This window comes from Pholis gunnellus, assembly GCF_910591455.1.
Source record: "Pholis gunnellus genome assembly, chromosome: 13".
NCBI lineage: Eukaryota > Metazoa > Chordata > Actinopteri > Perciformes > Pholidae > Pholis > Pholis gunnellus.
Genome location: NC_136540.1, coordinates 24,476,542 through 24,498,897, shown reverse-complemented (window position 1 = coordinate 24,498,897; position 22,356 = coordinate 24,476,542). Strand labels below are relative to the sequence as shown.

General features: G+C 41.7%; 1 protein-coding gene across 1 annotated transcript in view; it reads left to right on the top strand.

The window, feature by feature from the left end:
* The window catches only part of LOC306704837 (vacuole membrane protein 1-like), a 54,877-nt gene that overhangs the window by 10,377 nt on the left and 22,144 nt on the right, over window positions 1–22,356 (top strand). The window contains exons 6-9 of the mRNA XM_079171381.1: window positions 8,929–9,171; window positions 12,938–13,069; window positions 21,669–21,749; window positions 22,138–22,254. Of these exons, the coding sequence (XP_079027507.1) occupies window positions 8,929–9,171; window positions 12,938–13,069; window positions 21,669–21,749; window positions 22,138–22,254 (573 nt within the window). The remainder of the gene's footprint in view (window positions 1–8,928; window positions 9,172–12,937; window positions 13,070–21,668; window positions 21,750–22,137; window positions 22,255–22,356) is intronic.

The window sequence follows — 22,356 nt, the reverse complement described above, 5'->3', positions numbered from 1 at the left end:
TGGAGAAAGATAAATCCCTGCAACTCAGGCGTGGAGAAGAAGACAAAAAAAAGCACACTTCTTGGCACACCATCAAGTGTAATTTATCCAGCTGCTCTGAGGGAGGAGGTCGTGGGTGGGTGCTTAGAATACAGACCATGAAAATAATAAAATCATGCAGGAGCACTGGAGCGATCTGATTTCTGGGTTGCAGAGGACAGGATCAGTACACACACTGAGAGTCTTGCACCTGCGCATGTATCTGTCATAATGATTGTGAAGATCGCAATTGTGAGTGGCAATGGCTTTCATCCCCACTTAAGTTTTTAAGTATTGTTTTTCTAGTGACAACTAGTGTCACTGCCCTCCATAAATCCTCTTTTCACTGAGAAGGGGTTAGTGATGAGTGTAACTCTTGAAAGCTTGGGAATGCTGTAAATATTTTAGAAGAGAGCTCATCTGAGTCATCCACCATTAAATTACTTTCAGTAATGGCTGTTGCCATTAAGTCATTATGGGCAGCATGAAAATTGTTGTGCTCAACGTTAAATCAACAGCAACAAAGAATTAAAGTCATTATAATAGAAGTTGCTGTTTACATAATAACTGGGGCAGTCTTGTTTTCTGTCCGCCCCGGCTTTGAGCTGTTTTTTGAGTGAGAGGTGTACATGTTGTGTCTCTCTGGGAGCATGAATTTTAGCAGCCGCTGTGGAAAAAACAAAAGCAATTCTATAAGATTACAAACCTCGTTTGTAGTGTGTTTATAACTCGTGATTTACAGTGCCCTGTCTTTCAAAAAATAAACCAGTGGCTTACCTAAATAGTGGAACATGCTATAGTTTTCTCTGTTCAGTTTCTTTTAGGTTTGCTAAATTATAGGTTGCAGAGGAGGTTTGTGTAGAATATACAGATTTCCCCCAGAAAACCCCCTAAAATTGAATTTTGGCTGTTGACAATTACCAGGTGCACAGCTTTAATTAGCCCCAACTATCGCTGTAAGCGCTGAGCAGTTTGGAGAGTGTAGCTTCCAAACACTGTTTCATCACACTCACACACTCTCTGCTGCTCAGGTTCTTAAAGTTCTCCCGCTCATATGCCGTTACACAGTTAAGTGCAGTCCACCCACACACTCAGTCTGACAAGAACATGTGGGTGAGGGAAACTCGGTCACGGCATGGCATGGTATTGGACAAAGAGCTGGTGTGTGTGTGTGTGTGTGGAACACTACCCCTCACTCACCTGACCATTGTGTGGCTGTTACAGTGACGAGCCTTGCTGCAGCCCCAGAAGCGAACAATGGGGCACCGTCACGTTTACATAAACAGAAACCTAGTTGCTTTGTTTGAGTTGTGACTCACACAGTCGTGCAGGTCGGTATGACCTGTACTAAATTTTCCACTACTCATAAAGGTCACCTGACAAGTGTTGATTAGAGAGCTGTTTATGACCGCAAAGCTGATAATGCGCCAGGTCGGCTCTTCAGAACGTGTTGAATTTACTCTGATGGGTGTGGATTTACTGTATGTATAAACATTATTCATTCAGAATTTTCTTGACTTTGTTGTACGTTCCTTCTGTGACAAACATGATTCAACATAGCAAAGTCACTCCTCCGTTCACCAAAGGGAGAATTGATACCGTGCATGTTACCCGGATCATGAGTGACACATCAGGATCATGTTCAGTTTCTTTGAAAAGCTCCTCTTGAGTCACCACTGGCGGGCAGTAACAGATCTCTCGCTTTAACTTAAACACCTCTTAAATTCAATCTGTAGCCATTCTGTTTTAACTACATCTAGATAGTGTGTCAGAACTTTATCGCTTGGATTTGATGCTTCCACTACTGAACGGGCAATATTTCTAATGTGCCATGAAGATATGTTGGTTGGGAATTTTACACTAGTAAGTTATGGATCTGCAGCTGCTTGTGAGGGGAATCTAACTTTGGGTTGTATTTAATTTTTTTATTAAAGCTTTATTTAGCCAAGATAATTCCATGGAGATTTTGACGTCAATTTACAGGGGGGTTCTGCCATGATGCCACAAATAACAGACTTTAAACAAAACAGCAAATTACACCCACCAAATAATTGTCATTCAGTGTCATGACAAGAACATTCAGTGGTCAGATTATCCTTAATCCTGTTTTTAAAATCTTGCATGTTTATACAATAATTTAGTTTAATTTGTCTCTGTAGCTCAAACCAAGATGAGGGTCCCAAAACTTTTAAAGTGCTTTCACCAAAACTGTGCGGGTTCTATGAATGACATACTTAATTTGTCTGCTTGATTGGAGGTTCTACTGATGTTTAATTCTACGGTTGTAGAAGGAAGACAAACCAACTCTTTCATACAAACTGAAATGATGTGTGCGGAAACCCGAATCTGAGACAAATTGCAACGCAGCATGATACACTGACTTTAACTTTTTCAAGGGAGATGGACTTGCATGCATATATCAAATAATACCACAGTCAATTGCTGACAGAAGTGTCACTTGAATACGTTTTTTTCTTGCAGCAAAAGAAAAACAGCATTTGTCTCCGTAGTAGAAACCTAAATAACCAGTTTTTTAAAGACACTATATGATGTTTAAAAGACAGATTGTCTTCTAGGAAAACTAAGTCCAGGTATGTGTAAGTTGAGACTTGTTTAATCACCTTATTTTTCGCAATGACAATTTGATGCCCATCATCACACCAAAAAACAAAACGAAGATAAATAACAGCACAAATGCTTTCATCTATGACTTTTAAGTAATTCATCTTGGAGGCTGGAGACATGAATCTTCTGTCCAAACGCCTGGTGACTTACTCATCTTCACCACACTCCTTTAAAGATAAATGCCAGAGGTGGGTGTGTGTGTGTGTGTGTGTGTGTGTGTGTGTGTGTGTGTGTGTGTGTGTGTGTGTGTGTGTGTGTGTGTGTGTGTGTGTGTGTGTGTGTGTGTGTGTGTGTGTGTGTGTGTGTGTGTGTGTGTGTGTGTGTGTGTGTGTGTGCGTGCGTGCGTGCGTGCTGTTTCTATTGGCATCTAAATCTGAACTGTCACACCTCAGCCATCCAAGGCATGTGTCTGTCTGTCTCTGTCTTGGAGGCCCCAGGAGTCCTGTTTAAACCAAGTACAATAACCATTTGATCTGAAAGACATTCACACACACACACACACACACACACACACACACACACACACACACACACACACACACACACACACACACAGCCCACACAGCCCACAGGAAGCAAATCCTGGGCCAAAGTGGGCTTAGTGTGTAGCCAGTCTGGAATGACACCAACAACTCTGCCAGAACAAGCCAAACCTGACCAGATCAAACCAGAGTGATCCTGGCGGACTGCAAGTGTTAAGGTCACCCGAGGCTTTTCTGTTCCCCGTCACACCATCACACACCCTCAGGTGGGTCTGTGTTGGGGTTGCTGCTTTAGGCCCCTGATGATCATGACTGACTTTCTCTGGGGACCAACATTTAGTTTTGCTGCTAGTTATAGTTGTCCAAATGAAACACACTCAAAGAAGCAATGTACACCCATTGCACTTTGAAGTAATTCATTCATAGCATTCAACTTAAACATAAAGATTTTTAGATTTCAACAAAAAACATGTTTTCTCATTGTAATCTGTTGGAAATAGATTATTTTATATTAGAAAATTAAAATGAATATTTCTGTACATGTCATGTGATCTATGTTTTATGCTTATTTTACATTGTCAATATGTAACTATATATTAAGTACAATGCAGGTTTATTTAACTGCATATTGGAGTGTTTTGAAGTTCATTCAGAAATTCTTTGCACATTTGAACAGGTAGTTTCCTGTTCAGATAAGGTTACCAGAAGAAAAGATTAACTGGCTGTGAGAACAAGTTTTATCGGTAATTACTCAAACTTGAACTCTTACTCAGTTAAATCATTGCAAATAAACACAACATGGTTCGTGTGTGTGTGTGTGTGTGTGTGTGTGTGTGTGTGTGTGTGTGTGTGTGTGTGTGTGGTTTCTCACCACCCACTTCTAAACACCCCCACCCCTCCTCTCTGTCTCTGCTCCATCACTGGCCTAAGTCTTGCGTTCTCTTACCTCCCTCAGAGATCCTGACCCGGGCTTCTTCACAACGAACGGACCTCTTATGTTTGTCCTGCTTTGCCTCCAGCACAGTCTCCCACTGCAAGAAGTGGTTAACAGGTTATGCTAGCCGGACCATGTCTAATTAGCTTAAATGGCCCTTGACAACCACATCGACCTGTTAATGACTGGACTGTCCTGTGGTGTTGGTCACTGAGAACTGGTCTGTTTATGGTCACCCATTAACGGCTGGTTTGAGGCTTCGGAAGCAACTATATTTGCCACCATGAACTAACAAGAGGAGCACATGCCGTGGCTGCTGACAGGGACGAGTATGGCTCGAGTCCTCTCACTTAACACTGAATTGAAAAGAAAATGTTTTCAGAATGAAGTCGTCAGTGAGGTTGACATTTACTTCTGAGTCGTATAAGATTGGATAAACAAGTTTGTGATATATCTGAAATAAAGGTAAATCAAAACTCACCTGCCTCACAATCAGCAATAAAACCCATCATATCACTGTATAACTAGAATTATTAAATTATGGACAAAGAAACGTTGAGGTGGCGCCATTGTCACATCTTTTAGAGAAGAAACAGCCCTCAATAAACGGTAACTGTGGCATTGCATCACACAAAACCTTGTTTGTGTGAAAATGCGTCACAATTGTAATGTTTTCAATCGAGGTATTTTATCATGATTAAAAGAAAAACAACATTGCTCTCACACCTAATACCCCTGTAGGCACACCTGCATTTTGCTTTCTGGATGTATTTGTGTCCTTTTCTCCATTAAACTTTACTTTTATTTGAACTTTTTATTTAAAAATGATTGCACTGGATCCCTCGGACTAAAGAAGGTGTGAGACAGTCTGTGTCAGTAGCTCATCCCAGCAGCAGCTATTGGCCAACCAGCTTTCACTTCCTCCTTCAGTGGGCACACTGATGCGTACTTTGCTCATGTTGTGGCACTGAGAGGAAGCTCTCGTGTGCTTTCGCAACTGCCGTGCTCGTAGCCAATCCGTCACTTGTCCATGATCGGTAAAGGAACAATTTACTGCACATAAAAAGTCATTTGTTACCAGTTTACCCCCATCACGTCAAACTACTGAGTTCAAGTGGCCACATAGATCACTGCGATTATCAAATGTAACCCAACACCTTTTTTTAATGCTTTCCTAAGGAGCTACACAACGTGACCCTATTGTTATTTTGGAACAGGGCTGATGGAGAATGGGTAGGGCTTCAGGGCCATGTGTAGTTTTCAAAAGTTGTGCTGCTATTCAGTGTTGCGCACCAAAAAGCGAAACGGTTTAACAAATGTGTTGAACGCATTTCCTTATTAATAAAACATTTGCAAATCAATCAATCATTGCTTCATTTTTCCACGCTAACATTACCAACTGTTGGACGGCAGAATAAGGCAAACCGGCGGTGGGAACTTGTATTGCATCTTCTGTGCACACATAATGCTCCTTTGCACTAATAGTGGTGAAACACTCCACAGGGTACCTTTCACTGAAGCGCCATGCAGATGGGATTAGTGTTACAGAGGGAGACAGGGAATAAAATATTCACTTTGCTCTTCTGTTGTTGAACTTATCGTTCCGAAAAACATTTTAACCATCAAGAAATTGCAGGTCTGTACTAGACCTTGACATTCCACATGACTATCCATTAATATCTACCTGTAGCTGACTTTATAACCATTTCATGAGCTTTGGCTCTCCTAATGGCTTTCATATTTTGCCGTCCCTTTATTGGTTCTTAAATAGGTCCATGTGTTGGTGTTGACATGTTCTTGTCATTGATTTAGCAAAACCATTTTTTATTTCCTCTTGTCACAAAATTTCACTCTGAGCTGATAATAAAAAGGAAATATAAGAATAAGCAGCTCTTCCTGCATAAATAAACCTCCACTTTGGAATACAAGGATGTCGCTCAGGATGTCAATTGAATTACAGGAGGACCAGAGAGTTAGGGATGATATGTTGTCAACACACACAGACAACTACTACGTGTGTCTTCCCAGATTCTGTGTGGATGTACTCACATCCAGGAGTGGGGATCACACTCATTCTGGAGGCCAGGCGTTGGTTTCTGCAGGTCGCCACAGGAATGCCAGCACTGTGTCTTCATTGTGGACTCCATTGGGTCAGAAACAGCAACTTTGTGCCCCTGTCAGCACCGATGTGTATTTTAGTGGCTTCAAACATCGTCAACATTTGGCAAATCTCAAATTAAACACAGTTAGCAGTTGGAATAGTGGAATAGTTATTTTAGCACGCACACAAACCCTCACCACTGCTTTGTTTATAGTAAACAGTAAACGGTGTATGAGAATGAACAATGGTCTCTTTCAGAGATGGAAAAAAAAAGACTTCCTCCACTGTTTCCCTTATATTAATCATTATCTATACCTTTTTAGGCATGTGTGTGTGTCCTAAAGTCAGAAACAAAATGAGACAGGGCAGCTACCTGGATGTTGTAGGCTGGGGTGCAGATTAATGGTGAGTCACCTGGACAACATAAGAGGACTCGGCTTTTGTGTAAGGTGAGAAGCAGTGACACAGCATTAGAGAGAGAGAGAGCAGGTACTCGGAGTCACGCAACGCTCTCTGTTGGCAGGCTGTCTGTGTGTTTGGTTAACACACATTACCTGAGATAGACTTGGAAGGTGTGAGCAAGATGAATATTGTGTTTCTTGGCCACACAAACATTCTGGTGTGTGTGTGTGTGTGTGTGTGGGGGGGGGGGGGGGGGGGGGCAGTGTGAACCCACTTGAGAGTCATTGGGGAGGATGTGAGGCTGGGGAGTATCACGTCTGACTGGTCAGTGCTGGGAGTTTCTTGACTTCTCCCCAAAGATCTTCTGCTTTAGTAAGAAAATGTATGTGAACAAACATCAGCAAATATCAACATCAGCTTTTTTTAAATAATTGATTATGACCTAAATGTGACTGTGCCTGCTTACTAATACTCTTTGTATAAAAACTGATCTGTATCTGTATCATCTGAAAGGAGTGTATTTTTCCTGGAGAAGACATTGCTCTTTCCTGTTGCCTCGCACGCCACTGTCGTGCCCTTCCCCATCCCGTCCCGTCCCGTCCTGTCCTGCTTTGTCCCATGCGGCTCCGGAAGTTATAGCCCCACCCCGGGTTTGCGGCGTTGCTTTGGTGCTACATTGCGTAATGCCAAACTGCCCCCGTGCGTCACAGGGAGCACCCATTCTTGCACACATACGCATGAGTGTAAACACATAGAATAGACAGAGTACACAGGGCCCGCTTAAATTTATTTGAAGGGATCACACGAGTGTTCCTCACTTGTTTGATAATCTCCGTCATTTCATTGTTCAGTGTGTAACGTGCCTTCTTACAAATGCAAAGTTGCGTGACCTTTTCTTCCTGGCCGGATCCTGTTCAGTGTAAAACTTAATCAAACATTGTGCTTAACGTTAATGTTATAAACCTTATTGTCATAACGAATCGGTGTAGAACGGCCGACGGCTATTTGAACAAGTAGTTCCTTGTTCCTCTCAGACAACAGACTTTGATAAGTGAACTTACGCTGCAGGAATAGATTAGTTTTCACAGCAATTGTTGTAGTTTTAAATAGGGAATTGAATTACCCTTTAAAACAGGTGTCCTACATGAATTCACCCATCAGAACATGTGTGATAAGTGAAATTCAGCCTTTGAATGATAAATGATTTAATCATCATGTTTATAATAATGGAGGTGCAATCAGAGAAAGGAGACTGCTGGTACTTTCTTTCAAAATGTTGTTCATTTTGGTATTTCTGTGTAATTGAGTTTAATTGTGAGTGAGTGTGTGTGTGTGGCCTAAGGAGTCTCTCGACTCGGCTGTATTGTGGATATTGGGATGACTTGTTTTAGGGTTTGAACAAAAACACAAAGCTGGCCGCTAAGTCAACTTTCACTACACACCAGAAATCCAACCTGCACCTCTCTTCCTTCCTTTGATTCCTATGTTTTCTCACTGGAAGCGTAATTGAAGTGAGTAAATACACCAGAGCCAGAAATGTAAACCAGACCCGGCCCTATCAAAGACTGCGGGTCCTTAAGTATGCTAATGTCTGATTCTTACAACAGAAGCAGTCAAACATTAATAAGCTCAGTCTGAAAAGAGTCTGTATTTAGAGGCTGCTTCTCTTTCTGCAGCTCTTTTCTTCATTATTTATTGGCCTCCTGTGGGCAGACGGCTGCACTCGGTTGTCCGTGTATGGTATATACAGTGTGGAGAATCATCTCCTGTGTTCATAAAACAATACTTGTTCTTCATTTGTTGTTCTTGACATGTCTTTGAGGCGCATTTGTTTGAGTGAGTGAGTATACAGATGGTGTGTGTGTGTGGTGAGTGTGTGTTCACCAAAGGCTTTCTACACCCCAGCTTTGGTTTCCATCCTTGATTGTTTCCACCCTCCACTCTTTATCCGTTGACTCTTCTCCCGTAGCCTTTAAACAGCATGAAGCAGCGAAACGCTTCAGCTTAACCAAAGTTGCATGTTTTTCTCCATTTCCTGATGGCCGATTTAACTCCTACAGAAAGGAGAGCAGAAGGCACATCCACTCTATATGCTTGTTTGGTTTGAAAGTCAGAGAGTCACACTGCTGTAGTAACAACAGGAGACGCAGCCTAGATACTGGCCCACATATAGAACTGTCCTCATGTTATCAATCAGCATTTGACTCACATCTGTGACTTTCTCCCGATGCTAAGGGGTCTTCCTCTGACTCAAAACTCCTTCCAACAGGTGGATTCACAACTCCCACTCATTTTTCACTCTTTTCTCCTTTTCTTTTCATCTTCCTCTTCCTCCGCCTGTGTCTTTGTCTTTCTCTATTTCTCAGGGACCACACATAGCGTCGGTGACCTTGGCAGCCTATGAATGTGGCTCGGTGGATTTCCCCGAACCACCCTATCCGGACCAAATAGTCTGTCCCCAGCAGAACGCGCCAGCACCAGACTCTGATGCTGAGCGAGTGGGCGTGGAGGCCGCGGGGGCGGACGGGTTGGTGGGGTCAGCTGTCATCCAGGGAAGCATCTCTCTCTGGACCATCATCTCCAAAGTCCGCCTCGAAGCTTGTATGTGGGTGAGTGGCTGTTACACACCGACTGTGCATACTGCAGGCAGCATCGGCTAAAAAGCAGCCAACTGCGGGATATGAACAGAGCTAAGCTTTTATAAACATTTCTCATGGCTCGGTTTTAGTTCGCAGCTCGGATTGACCTCGCACACTCGCCACAGCTTTGACCAGTATTCCGAGTGTGTGCTTTGAAATATTGTTGCTGTCAGGTGAAAACCTCATATCTCCCAAATGTCAGTTTTTCAGGCACTAAGAAAAACAGTCTTGTTTTCACATTGACCACCATGCATTTTTGAATTTATCCAGTGGGTTTTGAAAGGTGTCATTAGACAGGATGGTAGAAACACGAAACCTACCAAAACTGAAAGGGCACCGTCAAACCATACACGCCGAGGACTCCAAATTAGGTGCACAAATCAGACCATCAGTTTGTTCTTAGGTATCATTTATTTTGTATGCTGTGGTGTGTAGGTAGTAGTGTAACTTGGCCATTCTTGTGTATTCTCTGTCTCTGTTAACATCTTAATACAAATACATATTTTAATCTTTTAGATCTCTCTTTGACGATGTGAAAGTCTCTGTGGTTCCCTATTTCAAGAATCCCTGTCGACTACTTGTTCATCTTTTGCAGTATCTCCACTAGTAAAGGCTCAAGCTTTAAATTATCAAAATTTGCATCAAACTGTGCATGCAAATGTATTCATTGATAACTCATTTGCTTGGAAACCCCCAGCTTCTTACCATGAATTTTCCCTCTTGCAATGTTAGTGGTTTCACACCTCTAACCAGCCTGGTGGCTGCTGAGAAAGATGAAATATTGTGTCAATATACCACCTATTTTTTTTTTCCTTCAGAGCCAGAACAGAAACATTTAACCACTTTATAGCAGAAATATATAAAAATAACATTATTTGTTTCTGTTCTTGGAGCTAGACACAGAACAGCCTCCTAACTCGGTGTGTAGTTACATTTAGACCGGGGCTCTGGTGGTTTATCATTGACTCGCACATGTCTCGGAGTTACCATGAAACCGCTGACAATGGCTTGTGCTACTATGTCTCACACACACACACACACACACACACACACACACACAGGACACCAAAAAGCACAAGAGCAGACATGTGCCACAGTGATCTATAGGTCACACTCCACTACAGACTTCTCAGTAACTACAGTATCTTTTTATGTCCACTGTTACCGGCAGTTCACTTTTTCATGAGAAAGGAAGAACTGCCAAACACTGAGAAAAGAGAACTTGGTCGCTGACACGCGATATGACTTTTATGATTCTTTATCTGTTTCCCCTGTTCTGCATAATGTGGACGTGAGGGGGAAATACAGTTCCTCCGCTGCCTCACCAGAAGCTGCACAGGAACCAGAAAGGCTTTTAACAGCCTGCTCTCTACTGTAATTGCCCCCCCCAGGCTTCCGTATTGCTTGTAATACCTTAAATTACATACACACTTACAATAAAGACATTTTAGGTTTCAACTGAATAATCATTTCAATACACATTTGCACTACAATACTGGTTAAAGGCCTTTTAATTGATGATACTCATTCACTACCCTCTAACCCTAACATTAACCATTTCTTTAAATGCTAAGCTAAATATTAGTAATAAACTAATATCAAAGAATGATTCTGTCGTTAATTATACTGTGATCCTTAGCTTTCACATATTATAATGTCTTTGTATCGTTATATGAGACACACTCGTAATTCATTTAGTGTGTGTGTGCAGTCACACCGATCCTGTACGTCTATGAAGTCTGTGTGTTTGATTTGCTGACACACCATGTTAGTTTTTCTGGCTTCTAACTGGAGTTACATTTTCTCTGAGCCAAGCTGCAGCCACACCAGCAGCAGCACCATGCTCTGAGGTGTGATATAGGAGTGTGTGTGTGTGTGTGTGTGTGTGTGTGTGTGTGTGTGTGCGTATGCCACCCAATCCCCTTGTATTTACCATGCGATACCCACCACACAGTCACCACCACACCCATGTAACCCCAGCCAGGCATGGCCTCGGCTGAGGCTTGTCAGCTCTATAGCTAGAGACACCTGTTGCACCCACAGTTTCAAAGCGCCCACGCCAGCATTCCTCCTCCTCCCGCCAGCCTCCCATCTTCTGGATCAACTGGTGATGAGACATTCCCCTCCCCAGCACCTCTTCTTCTCCTCCTCTCTCCTTTCTCTTTCTCTTTGTCTGTTCCCTCTTGAAGCCTCTGTCCACTACTGCGGCTCCGTTAAGTGCTGCACTTCAAACACCACCACTGTGCAGGTGGACGCCTTTCAGTGCCCCCAACACAAACACACACAGACGCACGCACGCTCACAAACAGAGGCACAGCTATTGAATGGCGCAGCTGCCAGGGAGATTAGGGCACGTCTCCATTATAAAAAAGAAACTGGCAGATTTCATCAAAGACGGCAGTGTTAACAAGAGAACAGGGTGTCCAGATTAAAAATGCAGTCTGCCAGGATTTGGGATAGCACCGCCTCCTGACAATGATTGTTTGGGCTTGTTGTCGCTGCCATGGTTGCTAACTACCCACTAATCATTTTCTGGCTCAGCAATCCAGCTACATTCAAGTAATGTGGCTGTGATTAGTTAGTTATGTTCTAGGAGAGAGATTGGAGCTGTGATTCGGTGTGTGTTCCACCGAAACAACTAAATTACATTTTTTCTTTTTTTTTTAAGATGTTAGGCATGTGTTGGGGCTTGAAATTATCCATGTGCCATCTGTAATTGTAGCTTACACCGACTGTATCCTTAGCATCTTCTATCAACCCCCTTGCACCCCTACTCTCCCTCTGTGCCTGGAAACATTAAAGTAATGAGCTGTGAGCAACTCCAAAAACACTGCATTTCTTGGCGGCTGTTTTCATTGTGCTAATTAAGACTGTAGCCCTCACCCCCTCACCCTCTCCTCATGTTTTGGCGGTCTGAACTTGGTGAACCGACCAAGTGCTGAGGATTTATTTCCCTCAAATCACTTCCGCTTTCTTCCTGTTAAGCCCCTCTCAATCACACAGGCTCCCCTCGCTTTACAGCTACAAGCTCTTTTTGGCTGTCAGATATTGATATCTTGGTTCCTTTAGACCCCCTGGGCTTGTTTTGCACTCCTTAAATTCTCCAGAAACACTGCATTCCACATGTCCAAAGTAGATTTGAGCAGAGCATGTTAGCGGTGCAGTGTGTTGATATGCTGTTTAAAAGTTGCATCTGGTTTTCCACCTTCCCTGGGCCTGTGTTTTACGTTCCCATGATCGCTTAATAATCGGTGGGATTTTTGCCCTCGTAAATCCTTTCCGTTTTATTCCCATTAAACGCCCAGACGTAAAGCCGTGCGAGCTCCAATGGATAGGGAATATTGATATTCCACAGGAACTATGGTAACGTGGTTGATATCATAATTAGCATGACATTTAGAGAAATATATCCATAACTAAACTACTCTAATAATATATAATAAATGCATAATAAACAATATATATTTAAGCAATACAATCAGCCACAGCATCTAAATGCAATTTAATAAAATTGAGACCAATAAAAACCTGTACTGTTCTGTACAACTAAAATCTCTCTCTCTTTCTTAAAGCTATGTTAAATTCAGATTTATTGGCTTGTTGGGACAGAAGCCTGTGTTTCCAAAACAGTGTACCGAAGCACATAACACCAGGGAGTGCTGTAAACAGTGAACTTTGAAAGGCTGAGCAGCAGTAATTAACAAACATGTGTGTGTCTGTGTTTCTGTTTGAGCAGGGTGCCGGTACAGCGATAGGAGAGCTTCCTCCATACTTCATGGCCCGGGCAGCACGGCTGTCCGGCGCCGAGCCCGATGACGAGGACTACCAGAGGTTTGAGGAGATTCTGGACCAGACCCAGTCTGCACAGGTGACACCACTGCTCCCTGCATCATCTTCAGCCCCTTCATCCCCCTCTGTTATCTAACCCCCCCCCCCCCCCCCCCGCACCTTCCTCCTTCTCCCTCTAACCCCACAGTACTCACCTTGTAAAGCTATAACTTTTACATCTACCTGATCAATTCATTCTGTCCCCTCTGCTCTTTTCCACTTGCATTCATTGCCCTTGTACCATTTCATTTCTAATTCCTTCGTTACTGGTGTTGATCTTTTTTTTAGGTTAGATATTTTTAAAATTGGCCAATGCAAAGTCCCTGAAGTGGAATTTGGTGTGCCAGATTCCCACATTGTACCCTGTGTGTGTGTGTGTGTGTGTGTGTGTGTGTGTGTGTGTGTGTGTGTGTGTGTGTGTGTGTGTGTGTGTGTGTGTGTGTGTGTGTGTGTGTGTGTGTGTGTGTGTGTGTGTGTGTGTGTGTGTGTGCGTGCGTTGACCACTGAACAAGCCCCACCTCAGTGTCTCAACGGCACAGCGGGAATGAAGTGCTTTCACAACGATCTGACTAAGAGAACAGCAATGATGCACTTGAGTGAAATGTTCCTGCCGTTTCCGTTCGTTTTGAAATCCCCCTGTAATAAAAAGTTCTCATATCAAACAACCCTGCAAACGTTTCAACAATGCCTAACAGCTCTTTGTAAATATTTATTTTTCCAGCCCTCTTGTGATTATGAATGGAGGAGGAATGAAGGGAAACATGCGTGTAGGTTTGTAAAGGCTTTTCATCAGACCTGTCTATCCTGACTGTCCTCATCCTTTAGGAATGCTGTTGTTTCTCCAACAGTGCGGGTCAAACAGTCAGACAGGTCAAGTGCAGTAAAACAACTGCATCCATAAATGGTTTTGAACTTTACAGCGCTGTCATTTACTCTTGTATTTGTAAATAAACTGGAGCAGACTTTACCAGACTGTTAGGAAATAAATCCAGTTTATTTTTTTAATGAGGGTATCCCAGATGTGGGATTACAGAGTGATTCTGAAGAGCGTTCATTTTGTTTCTAGTATTAATTTCACTTTTCAGCATGCACACAGGATTAGTAACGGTAAAGCCATAGTTTAGATGTGAATCATTCAGTGCCTGCCAGCTGTCTTTGATAATGCAGTAAGCCTGAAAAGTGTGTCTCTGGTCACTAGAAGAAGAAATTCCCCTCACCATATTAAGTCATTCATTTAAATGTAGCCACGGTTGCCAGAAAATAGGAAATAGTTACTGTGTATTTCACAAAAATGTATTTCATTCTGTCTTGTCCCAATTTGAGAAATTGTAAAAAAAAAAAAAAAAAGTCCTCTAATGTGTTTTATTTTCACCACTATTATCTCTCAGTGGAGACAGTAACACAGAACTCTCCCTTTCAACCTGCTTAGGAACCTCTGCAATGAATGTCTTGTTACAGAATGTATCACCAATGCTCACTCACTGGTGTCACTGCATTTATTTTGCCTTTGGCTGGAACACATACTAACAAAACTCACTCCCTTACTTTGTCCCTGCTTTTCCTTTTCTCTTCAAGTTGAACTTTGTAGACATTGGTCCAAACAGCATGTTTAGCTTTAATACAACTTTATTGTTCAAAGTATACAGTAACGTTTAAAAAAATTAAGAAAAGCATGTGAATCCCTAAAAGCATTGAATACTCATAAAGGATACATTGAGCACTGTACGTGTGCTGTACGTGTGTAAGTTGAGTGTTGTTGCATCAACCACTTTTTCATTCATTATCAGCATAGTTTAGCCGACTCCCAGCATGCAAACTGAAGAGACCGTTTGAGACACTAATACTGAAACAATTTGGAGGAAGTCACAAGAAAACGTGGCGAGAAGAATCCGTGCTGATGGTTATCAAAGGGCAGCACCTGCTGAAAGTTCCACTGTTACTAATGCTGCGCACAGCTGGGCAGGTTGGCACCAACAGCAGTCCTGGTGTTCGGACCACATGATTGAGACTGGAGCTCTGACATCACCTCATGATATAGTGGCGCTTTCCACCAAAACTGCCAGAAAAGAGTCGAGGCGGTGGAAGAGCGTTACAAACGGGCGGCGTGGGGAAGAGGAGATTTTGTCTAAATGATCGTCTCAACATCGAAGAGCTTCGGCGTGTCTTTATCCAAACAAACAAACAGTGTGATGCAGGAGGAGCATCGCCTGTTTGTCTCGCATCCTTGCGAGTGCAGATTAGAAGTGACGCTGCATGCAGCTCTCAGGACACAGCCTCAGTCTCGCGCTCTCTCTCTCTCTCTCTCTCTCTCGCTCTCTGACATTGTTTCTTTTTCTGTTCCTCTCTTCCTATGCTCTTATTCTTTCTCACGCACTCCGTTAGTCTCCCACTGTGCGTTGCGCGCTCTCTCTATCTCTGTCTGATGATATCTGGCAGCCGTGTGTGTGTATGTATGTAATGTGTGCTCGTGTGATTGGACAGCATCTGGAGGCAGGTTGGGATCACCAGAGAGGACCTGCCACATACGGAAACATTTTTTCTCTCACTAGGGCTTTTAGCATTACTCGGATGTTCTCAGAGTTCCCTCTTTCGCTCAAGGAGATCCCGCAACACCTCTCTGATTTTGACTCCCACCGTCTACCCTTTTTTTCACCTTTTTAAGGTGGACACGGATGCGTTCATCTGCTGTGGATTTGTGTCAGAGGTTTTGATTGAAAGCTGAAAATCAGTAGTCGTAGTAGGCCAAAGTGGAAACAGACTCCACTGGGATTGGATTGGAGAAACTGTGGTATCGTTGGATCGTTTTGTATCAGAGTGGAAGTGGTTACATTTTGTCCTCAAGGATGTTACCCCTTCAACCCTACCCCCCTCCAAACACACACACACACACACACACACACACACACACACACACTCCGCCCTGTGGCAGCAGAGCTGGATTGAGATGCTGACTTCGTCCCCTACGCTCAAGTCACAGAGGCTTGTAGGTGCCAGAGGTTTGATTTAAACCCCGTGGTATTTCTCCCATCTTGCACGTGCCAACTTCCTGCCACAAGTGCACGTGATGCACAGCAGCAGAGCACTCTGTTTTTTTTTTTCTCCTTCATTCAACAGAGCTATTCAAAAAATAATGAAGTCATGCCTTCTCTAACGGCTCCAGACGCTGATGTCATGGACATCAGCTTTTTTCCCCTCTTAAATCTTAAGCTCAGTGCGAGAGCGCCCGGTGCGCTGGAGAGGAATCCTCCGTATCAACACAGACCATCTCGGAGGATCCTGCAAGGACCGAGTCCATGCTTGTAACTTGATAATGTAGTTATTTCCTGGCTTGTGTTCTTTTTTTTCATCCGGCACGGAAGGGGTTAACAGGCTGTGAATTCTTGATTGCCAACTCCCAGGATTGTATCTCCTGTAACTCAAATCAGGGCCATCTGCGCTGGGCGTATGCCTGCCTTCCCCCCTGGCCTACTGCACTCAAAGGCTCTCTGTGCTGTGGTTTGCCCGGCCCCGTCACGTGACTTCTCTGAAAATGCCCCCTCCCTCCTCCTCCCTCTTTATTTCCAGTAAACTGTTTGAAAGGAGGGGGGTGAGTCAGAGTAAAACCAGCTTCCCTTTAACCACAGCTTGTTAAAGAATTTGTCAACGTGGACTCAGGGGTGCATTTTTGTGTGTGTGTGTGTGTGTGCGTGTGTGTGTGTGTCTGTGTGTGTGTGTACTTGCGCGTGCACGTTTCCGGATAGATTTGAATGCGTAGCTTTTCTTTTTTCTTGAAAGAGGACCGTAGCTTCTATTGCGTCAGGAGTCCTTAATCACTCCACTTCCTGTGCCAGAGAGAGCAGGCGCGGGCTTGTCAGGAGTTAATGAGATGAACTTTAGCCATCTTCGTGTCGGGGGGCTCATGGACGCTTTCGGAGATGTGTGTCTTCTGTGTGAAAGACTTTCATTGAGAAAAAAAAAAGAAAACACAGAGAGAGGGGGAGAAAAAAATGTGCGTGGGTGTTGACTTGTGTATAGGCTATGCATAGATTTTTCCTTGTCTTACACTTTACATTTCCACATGGAGCAGAGTGCCTTGTCGCTGCCTGCTTTTTGTCTATGTTTGAACTCTGTACCCCATCAGCACTACTCAAGACTCCTGAAAACAAAGTGTTTGCTTTGTCAACTTTTTCACTACAAGTCCACTTTTTTACGAGAGAACCAACTTTCCAGCAAATCCAAAATAAACGGATATCACATCGTAATAAATCAAATAAATCACATCAAATAAAGCATTTCAGGTGATAAAACAGGCAAATAAAACAAATCATCTCACTGTCATAGTTCTTTCACAATCCTGACACTTGAAACTCAACCTGACAGTACATCAGTAAATCCACAAAATAAAGAAACATGAGTCCTTTTATTTTTTGTGTTTGCTGCATGTTTTCCCTGTGGATTTCTTTTTATAGCTGTCATCACCTGGCAACTGTAACCACAGAAACCTATTTTTGAATTGAAAATGAATTAAATCTGATTTTCAATTAATGATCCAGGTGCCATAATTTCATAAATGCCAATATTGTGACGAACATTCTGCTATTCCTCATTTATTAAATCAAATAAACGACGGTGTATTTGCTGTGATTAAATCAAAACAGATGTGGCACATTTATTATGTTTGAAACAATGCACCGATTTCTGGACCATTTCATTTAAAAGAGTGAGAGACAAAACCGGTAAATTATGGTTCGTGAGTAGCACGTGTAGTTTGATTATTCAAATGAAGTGGGGCTCTGTGCTCTGTGCTGTTCAGCCAAATCTGGAACCAAAACCTCCACAGTTTTAATGACGCTGCACCCTTGACAAGATCTTACCAAATGTAATTGCTGTTAAGCCCAGCCCTGCAGGCCGGCGGTGACGGGGGTGGGAGGAGGAGGGGGGGGGGGGGGGGGGGGGGCAGGCAACCCTTGGCAAGCTGCCTAGCAAAGATGGTGATTTTCCATAAGCTGCCAACAACAGAGTCTGAATGTCTGAACCCCAGCCATCCGAGATAGACGCTTCTCCTGGTTTAGAAATGCAGAATAGAGAGAGAGTCCAAGTACATAGTTCAATTATAGTAAATCACAGTGTCACAAGTTCACACACACACACACATATATACGCACTCCCCTCACCTCCTCAGGGACCCTTTGTTCACGCTGCGGGGATATTTTCATGCCGGCTCTCATTGCGTGAGCCAACAGTTTAACTACGGCACCTAATGTAAACAATGCATGCGTCGTGATGTCAGAAAATGAATGGGATTTACAGGCTGTCTCCATGGCACTAATTGTTTCTGCAGGGTTCTGTCCGCACTGCAACACCGGCAGTCGTCAGGTGTCCCCGGTCCAGACAACAGTCCTCAGCGGTTCAGCTGTAAACCATCCATACACATTCCTTCCTTCCCTGTCTCCCACCAGCTGAGCAACTCACACACACACACACACACATGCGCACACACACGTATGCACACACTGGGACAGGCTAGAATTAAAACTACAGGAGAAACCTTCACGATTGGATGTCAGTGCAGGCAGAAATTCAAATTGTGAACCAATCAGATTCTGTGTCCCTTCGCTCCCCCCACCACCACCTTATTAGGCGACCTCCCATGTCTCTCAAGTTTCCTGACCGCTTGGTTGCAGCCTGTAAAAATGGTCATCAGCACTGTACTGGTTTTGTTGACCATATTAGGTATGATCATGTATGGCCCGCCCCCTCCCCTAGTTGAAATGAATATGATGTTTTAGAAACTGAGGCCTTACTTTTTAAAAGAAAACCATTTTTTTTTGTCAGTTGATTCGATATTATTTTCGGCCGGAAAAATATGCTTTCAGTGGGAAAATGTACTTCCTGCACAGCAAACCCTCATTAAGGATACTTAAACATAAAATAATAACACAGGCCACTTACTATTTGGGAGTTTCATTAAAAAAATGCGCTGGATGCATTTTTGGGAAATACTTTGCTACATTAAAAACATCAGAAAACATAAATGATTTGGTAAAGGAAAAATAAACTATTTTCTAAATGTCTTAAGTTGTAAGTTCCCTTTTAATACCAACATAAATATGTGTTCATATCAACAGTTAAAGTGGAAGTGTGAATTTTTCTAAATAGAGGATATCTTAGTTTGCAATAAAAACCTTCATACATTTCTTTTATCAGCAGTTGTATTTTTAATAATTAGCTGAGTGCTTCACATTCACTTCTATTCTTTCACAAATATAAAATTAGTTTGAAGCTTAATATAAAAGGCACAAAAAGATGCTTTTAATGCGAAACATCTTCATACTTTCATAGAGTCAGAGCAATCTATAATATGCAAATGTGTTACAGTAAAAGGCAGATTTAAATTAAAGCATTTAAATATCTTATTTTTTAGCACAATTTTATGTAAGGATAAGGTAAACATACCTTTAAGGTTTTATTCTACAAAAAGACAGCTGTTGCTTATTAAGAGCTGTGTAAACAAATGCTTCAGCAAAATCCAATATGACTTAAATATAATTTTATCAAAATATAAAATAACTTTGATTTATTTTGAACTTCACAGCATTTTAAAAAAGCAGTAATAAAGTTAATACATTAACTTTTCAAATAAATAAACATTTTTTCATGCAAAAGTGCAACAACTTTAAGATAAGTTCAGACAAATATAACGAATAATGCCGTTTTTGGCTGTAAAATCTATATATTCTACTGCCAACAGATCAAATTACTAACTTATTAAAGGCTATAATATAAAAAGTCTTGTATCGAATATATTTTTTACAATGCAATGTCCTCTGTATCTTTAATTATTTTAAGAGTTTTGATTTCCACTCAGAATCAAAGAATTTCTGTCCAAAAAACAATGAATTTAAATTTAACAATGGCAAATCTAGCATGGTATGGAAGTAATCATTTCATAAATTACCTGGATATTGAATCCGTCTTCCAGAAATATGAAGGGTCCTGCATCAGGGCTTTCCTTTGTATCCCCACTGTGTTCCCAGAACAGTTTAGTTCAAACCCAAACAGATTAAGGCTCCTCTTCCCAGAAAAGGTATATTGGGAAAAAATCTGTGACATTGCTTTGAAAAGAGGCTTTTGTTCCCCGTCAGGAGGGATAGGGCAAGACCAGCAGAAAGAGCAAGAACATGTGAGTCACTGGAATGACCAAAGTCTGTTCTCTTGTTCGCACATTCCCAGTGACAGTGGAATTAATAACTGGCACTAGATGTTGGATACATGCTACAACCAGTTTAGAAACTTTGATAGAATAAAGGAGCAGTTGAGCCGTGTAATTCTTTTAGAGTTTGTGGCAGGTGAATCTGGGTTTTAGAGCCGGGAACTTGGGAGATTTTTATGTTGGCAGGACGGTCATGAATTTAGCACAGGACTTCATTTAATTGTGAAACCCACCATTTCCATTCAAACATTTAAATAAATAGATATTCCCTTTAACAAGTTGTTTATTTTTAGGTCAGTAAATGTTTTTTGGGATAGATATGCACAAGCAGGCAACTTACTTCACCAAGAGCTCCTCATCACTTACACATTTATTTTGGTGAATGTAGAAAAATTCTAATTAAAACTGTGTAAATACTTTAAAGTGCATGTTTGGGGATAGGGTTTTAGAGTTTTTTATCATTTAAAATGAAGCACGGAAAGGTGGGAGGGTTTAGAAACGCAAATTCTAAGATTTACTAAGTGAAAATCACTCGATGCACATTTCATTCAAATATATGTATTTTCATGTTCAAAGCAGTTTGCACAGCTGTACGTGTCATTTCTGAGGATCTAATTATTCGGTTTGTCGGTTGTAATCTATATAGTTCAATAATTGATTTCAACTTTTTGATGGGGCACATTTACAGGAGATAGAACAACTTGCTCTCATTTAAAAACAAGCAGAGATTTAAAAAGAAAGACTATTCACTCATTTTTCGTTTCATTTGGACACTGAGATGTTTTTAAATATAAAATGAAAAAAAAATAATGTCGGTACACGACAATCATTTTTAAATAAGCTTAAACATCAACATTCAGAGATGATGGAGAAATCCTGAAAGCAGATATTTGATTATAAATGTTATCTTAAATGAGGATATGATCCTAAATGTTTTGTTTGATTTAATGTGGCATTTGAATTCAGAGCATTCATTAAAAATCATTCCAGCTGGCTACACACATTTAGTTTACACACTTCTGTGATATTCCCTCTTCCACAGAAAAAAACTCTTGCTCTATATATGTTGCTCTTAAATAAATGTTTCAGGTGCCCAATTTATTATTTGAATCCATACAAACCTACCTATTAATCAAATGAATTGTGAATTATTTATCATGTGAAATATAAATCCGTAATAATCATTTTAAACTGTTTTAATCTGTCGGACATAATCCTTTATACAGTAAAGGCCGTGTGATATGTATCAGATAGAAGCTGTTCAACAATAATTACAATAATAAATTATTGTTATTTTGCAATTAGCTGTGTTGTAAAAATCAATGTCTCCTGTAAACACAGCAATGTCTAAATGATGCATGCAGTATGAGATCGGTATCAGCTAAACATCGCCACGTGTCTCGTGATCATTTCATCACACATTTTTCCCACTTGTGCTCTTTTTCAGGACTTTGCCACCCGAGCAAAAGTAGCGGTGCAGCAGCTCATCCAGAGGGTCGGCTTCTTTGGGATTTTAGTCTGTGCTTCTGTAAGTCAAACCTTTTTCTTCATATATAATATTCTTCATCCCCCATTATGGCGTTTCAGCGCTTTAAATCATTTTGTCTTGTTCACAAAGCTATTGCTGTATTGACACGTGAGCGTCATTTAAAAGAAAATGACAGTTCTGAAGTGTTCATCGTATAAACAAGGAATAGATTTCATGAAATGTGATTTCATAATGACTTGGCAATCATTGAACAGTCTCACGGGTCTATCGGAGACCTTCTGTAGGTGTACCCGTAGAACACAGATGGAATACATTTCCATGCTGTGCTGCAGTGTTTCATGCACTTTCTCTGTGTGATTTGTTTGGTAGTTCTTGAGGTGAATTTACACAATATCAAGTCTTATCGTCTCTATTGTTTCCCCCCCAGATTCCCAATCCCTTGTTTGACCTGGCAGGAATAACATGTGGACATTTTTTGGTCCCCTTCTGGACTTTTTTTGGTGCCACACTCGTTGGGAAAGCAGTCATCAAAATGCACATTCAGGTGAGCTGCAGTTAAAATTCTATAAATCGATGTAAATAAGGCCAGGAGGGATTTGACCAAAACTGAAAATACAGCCTTGTGTACAGTAAAGCACTCTTTTCA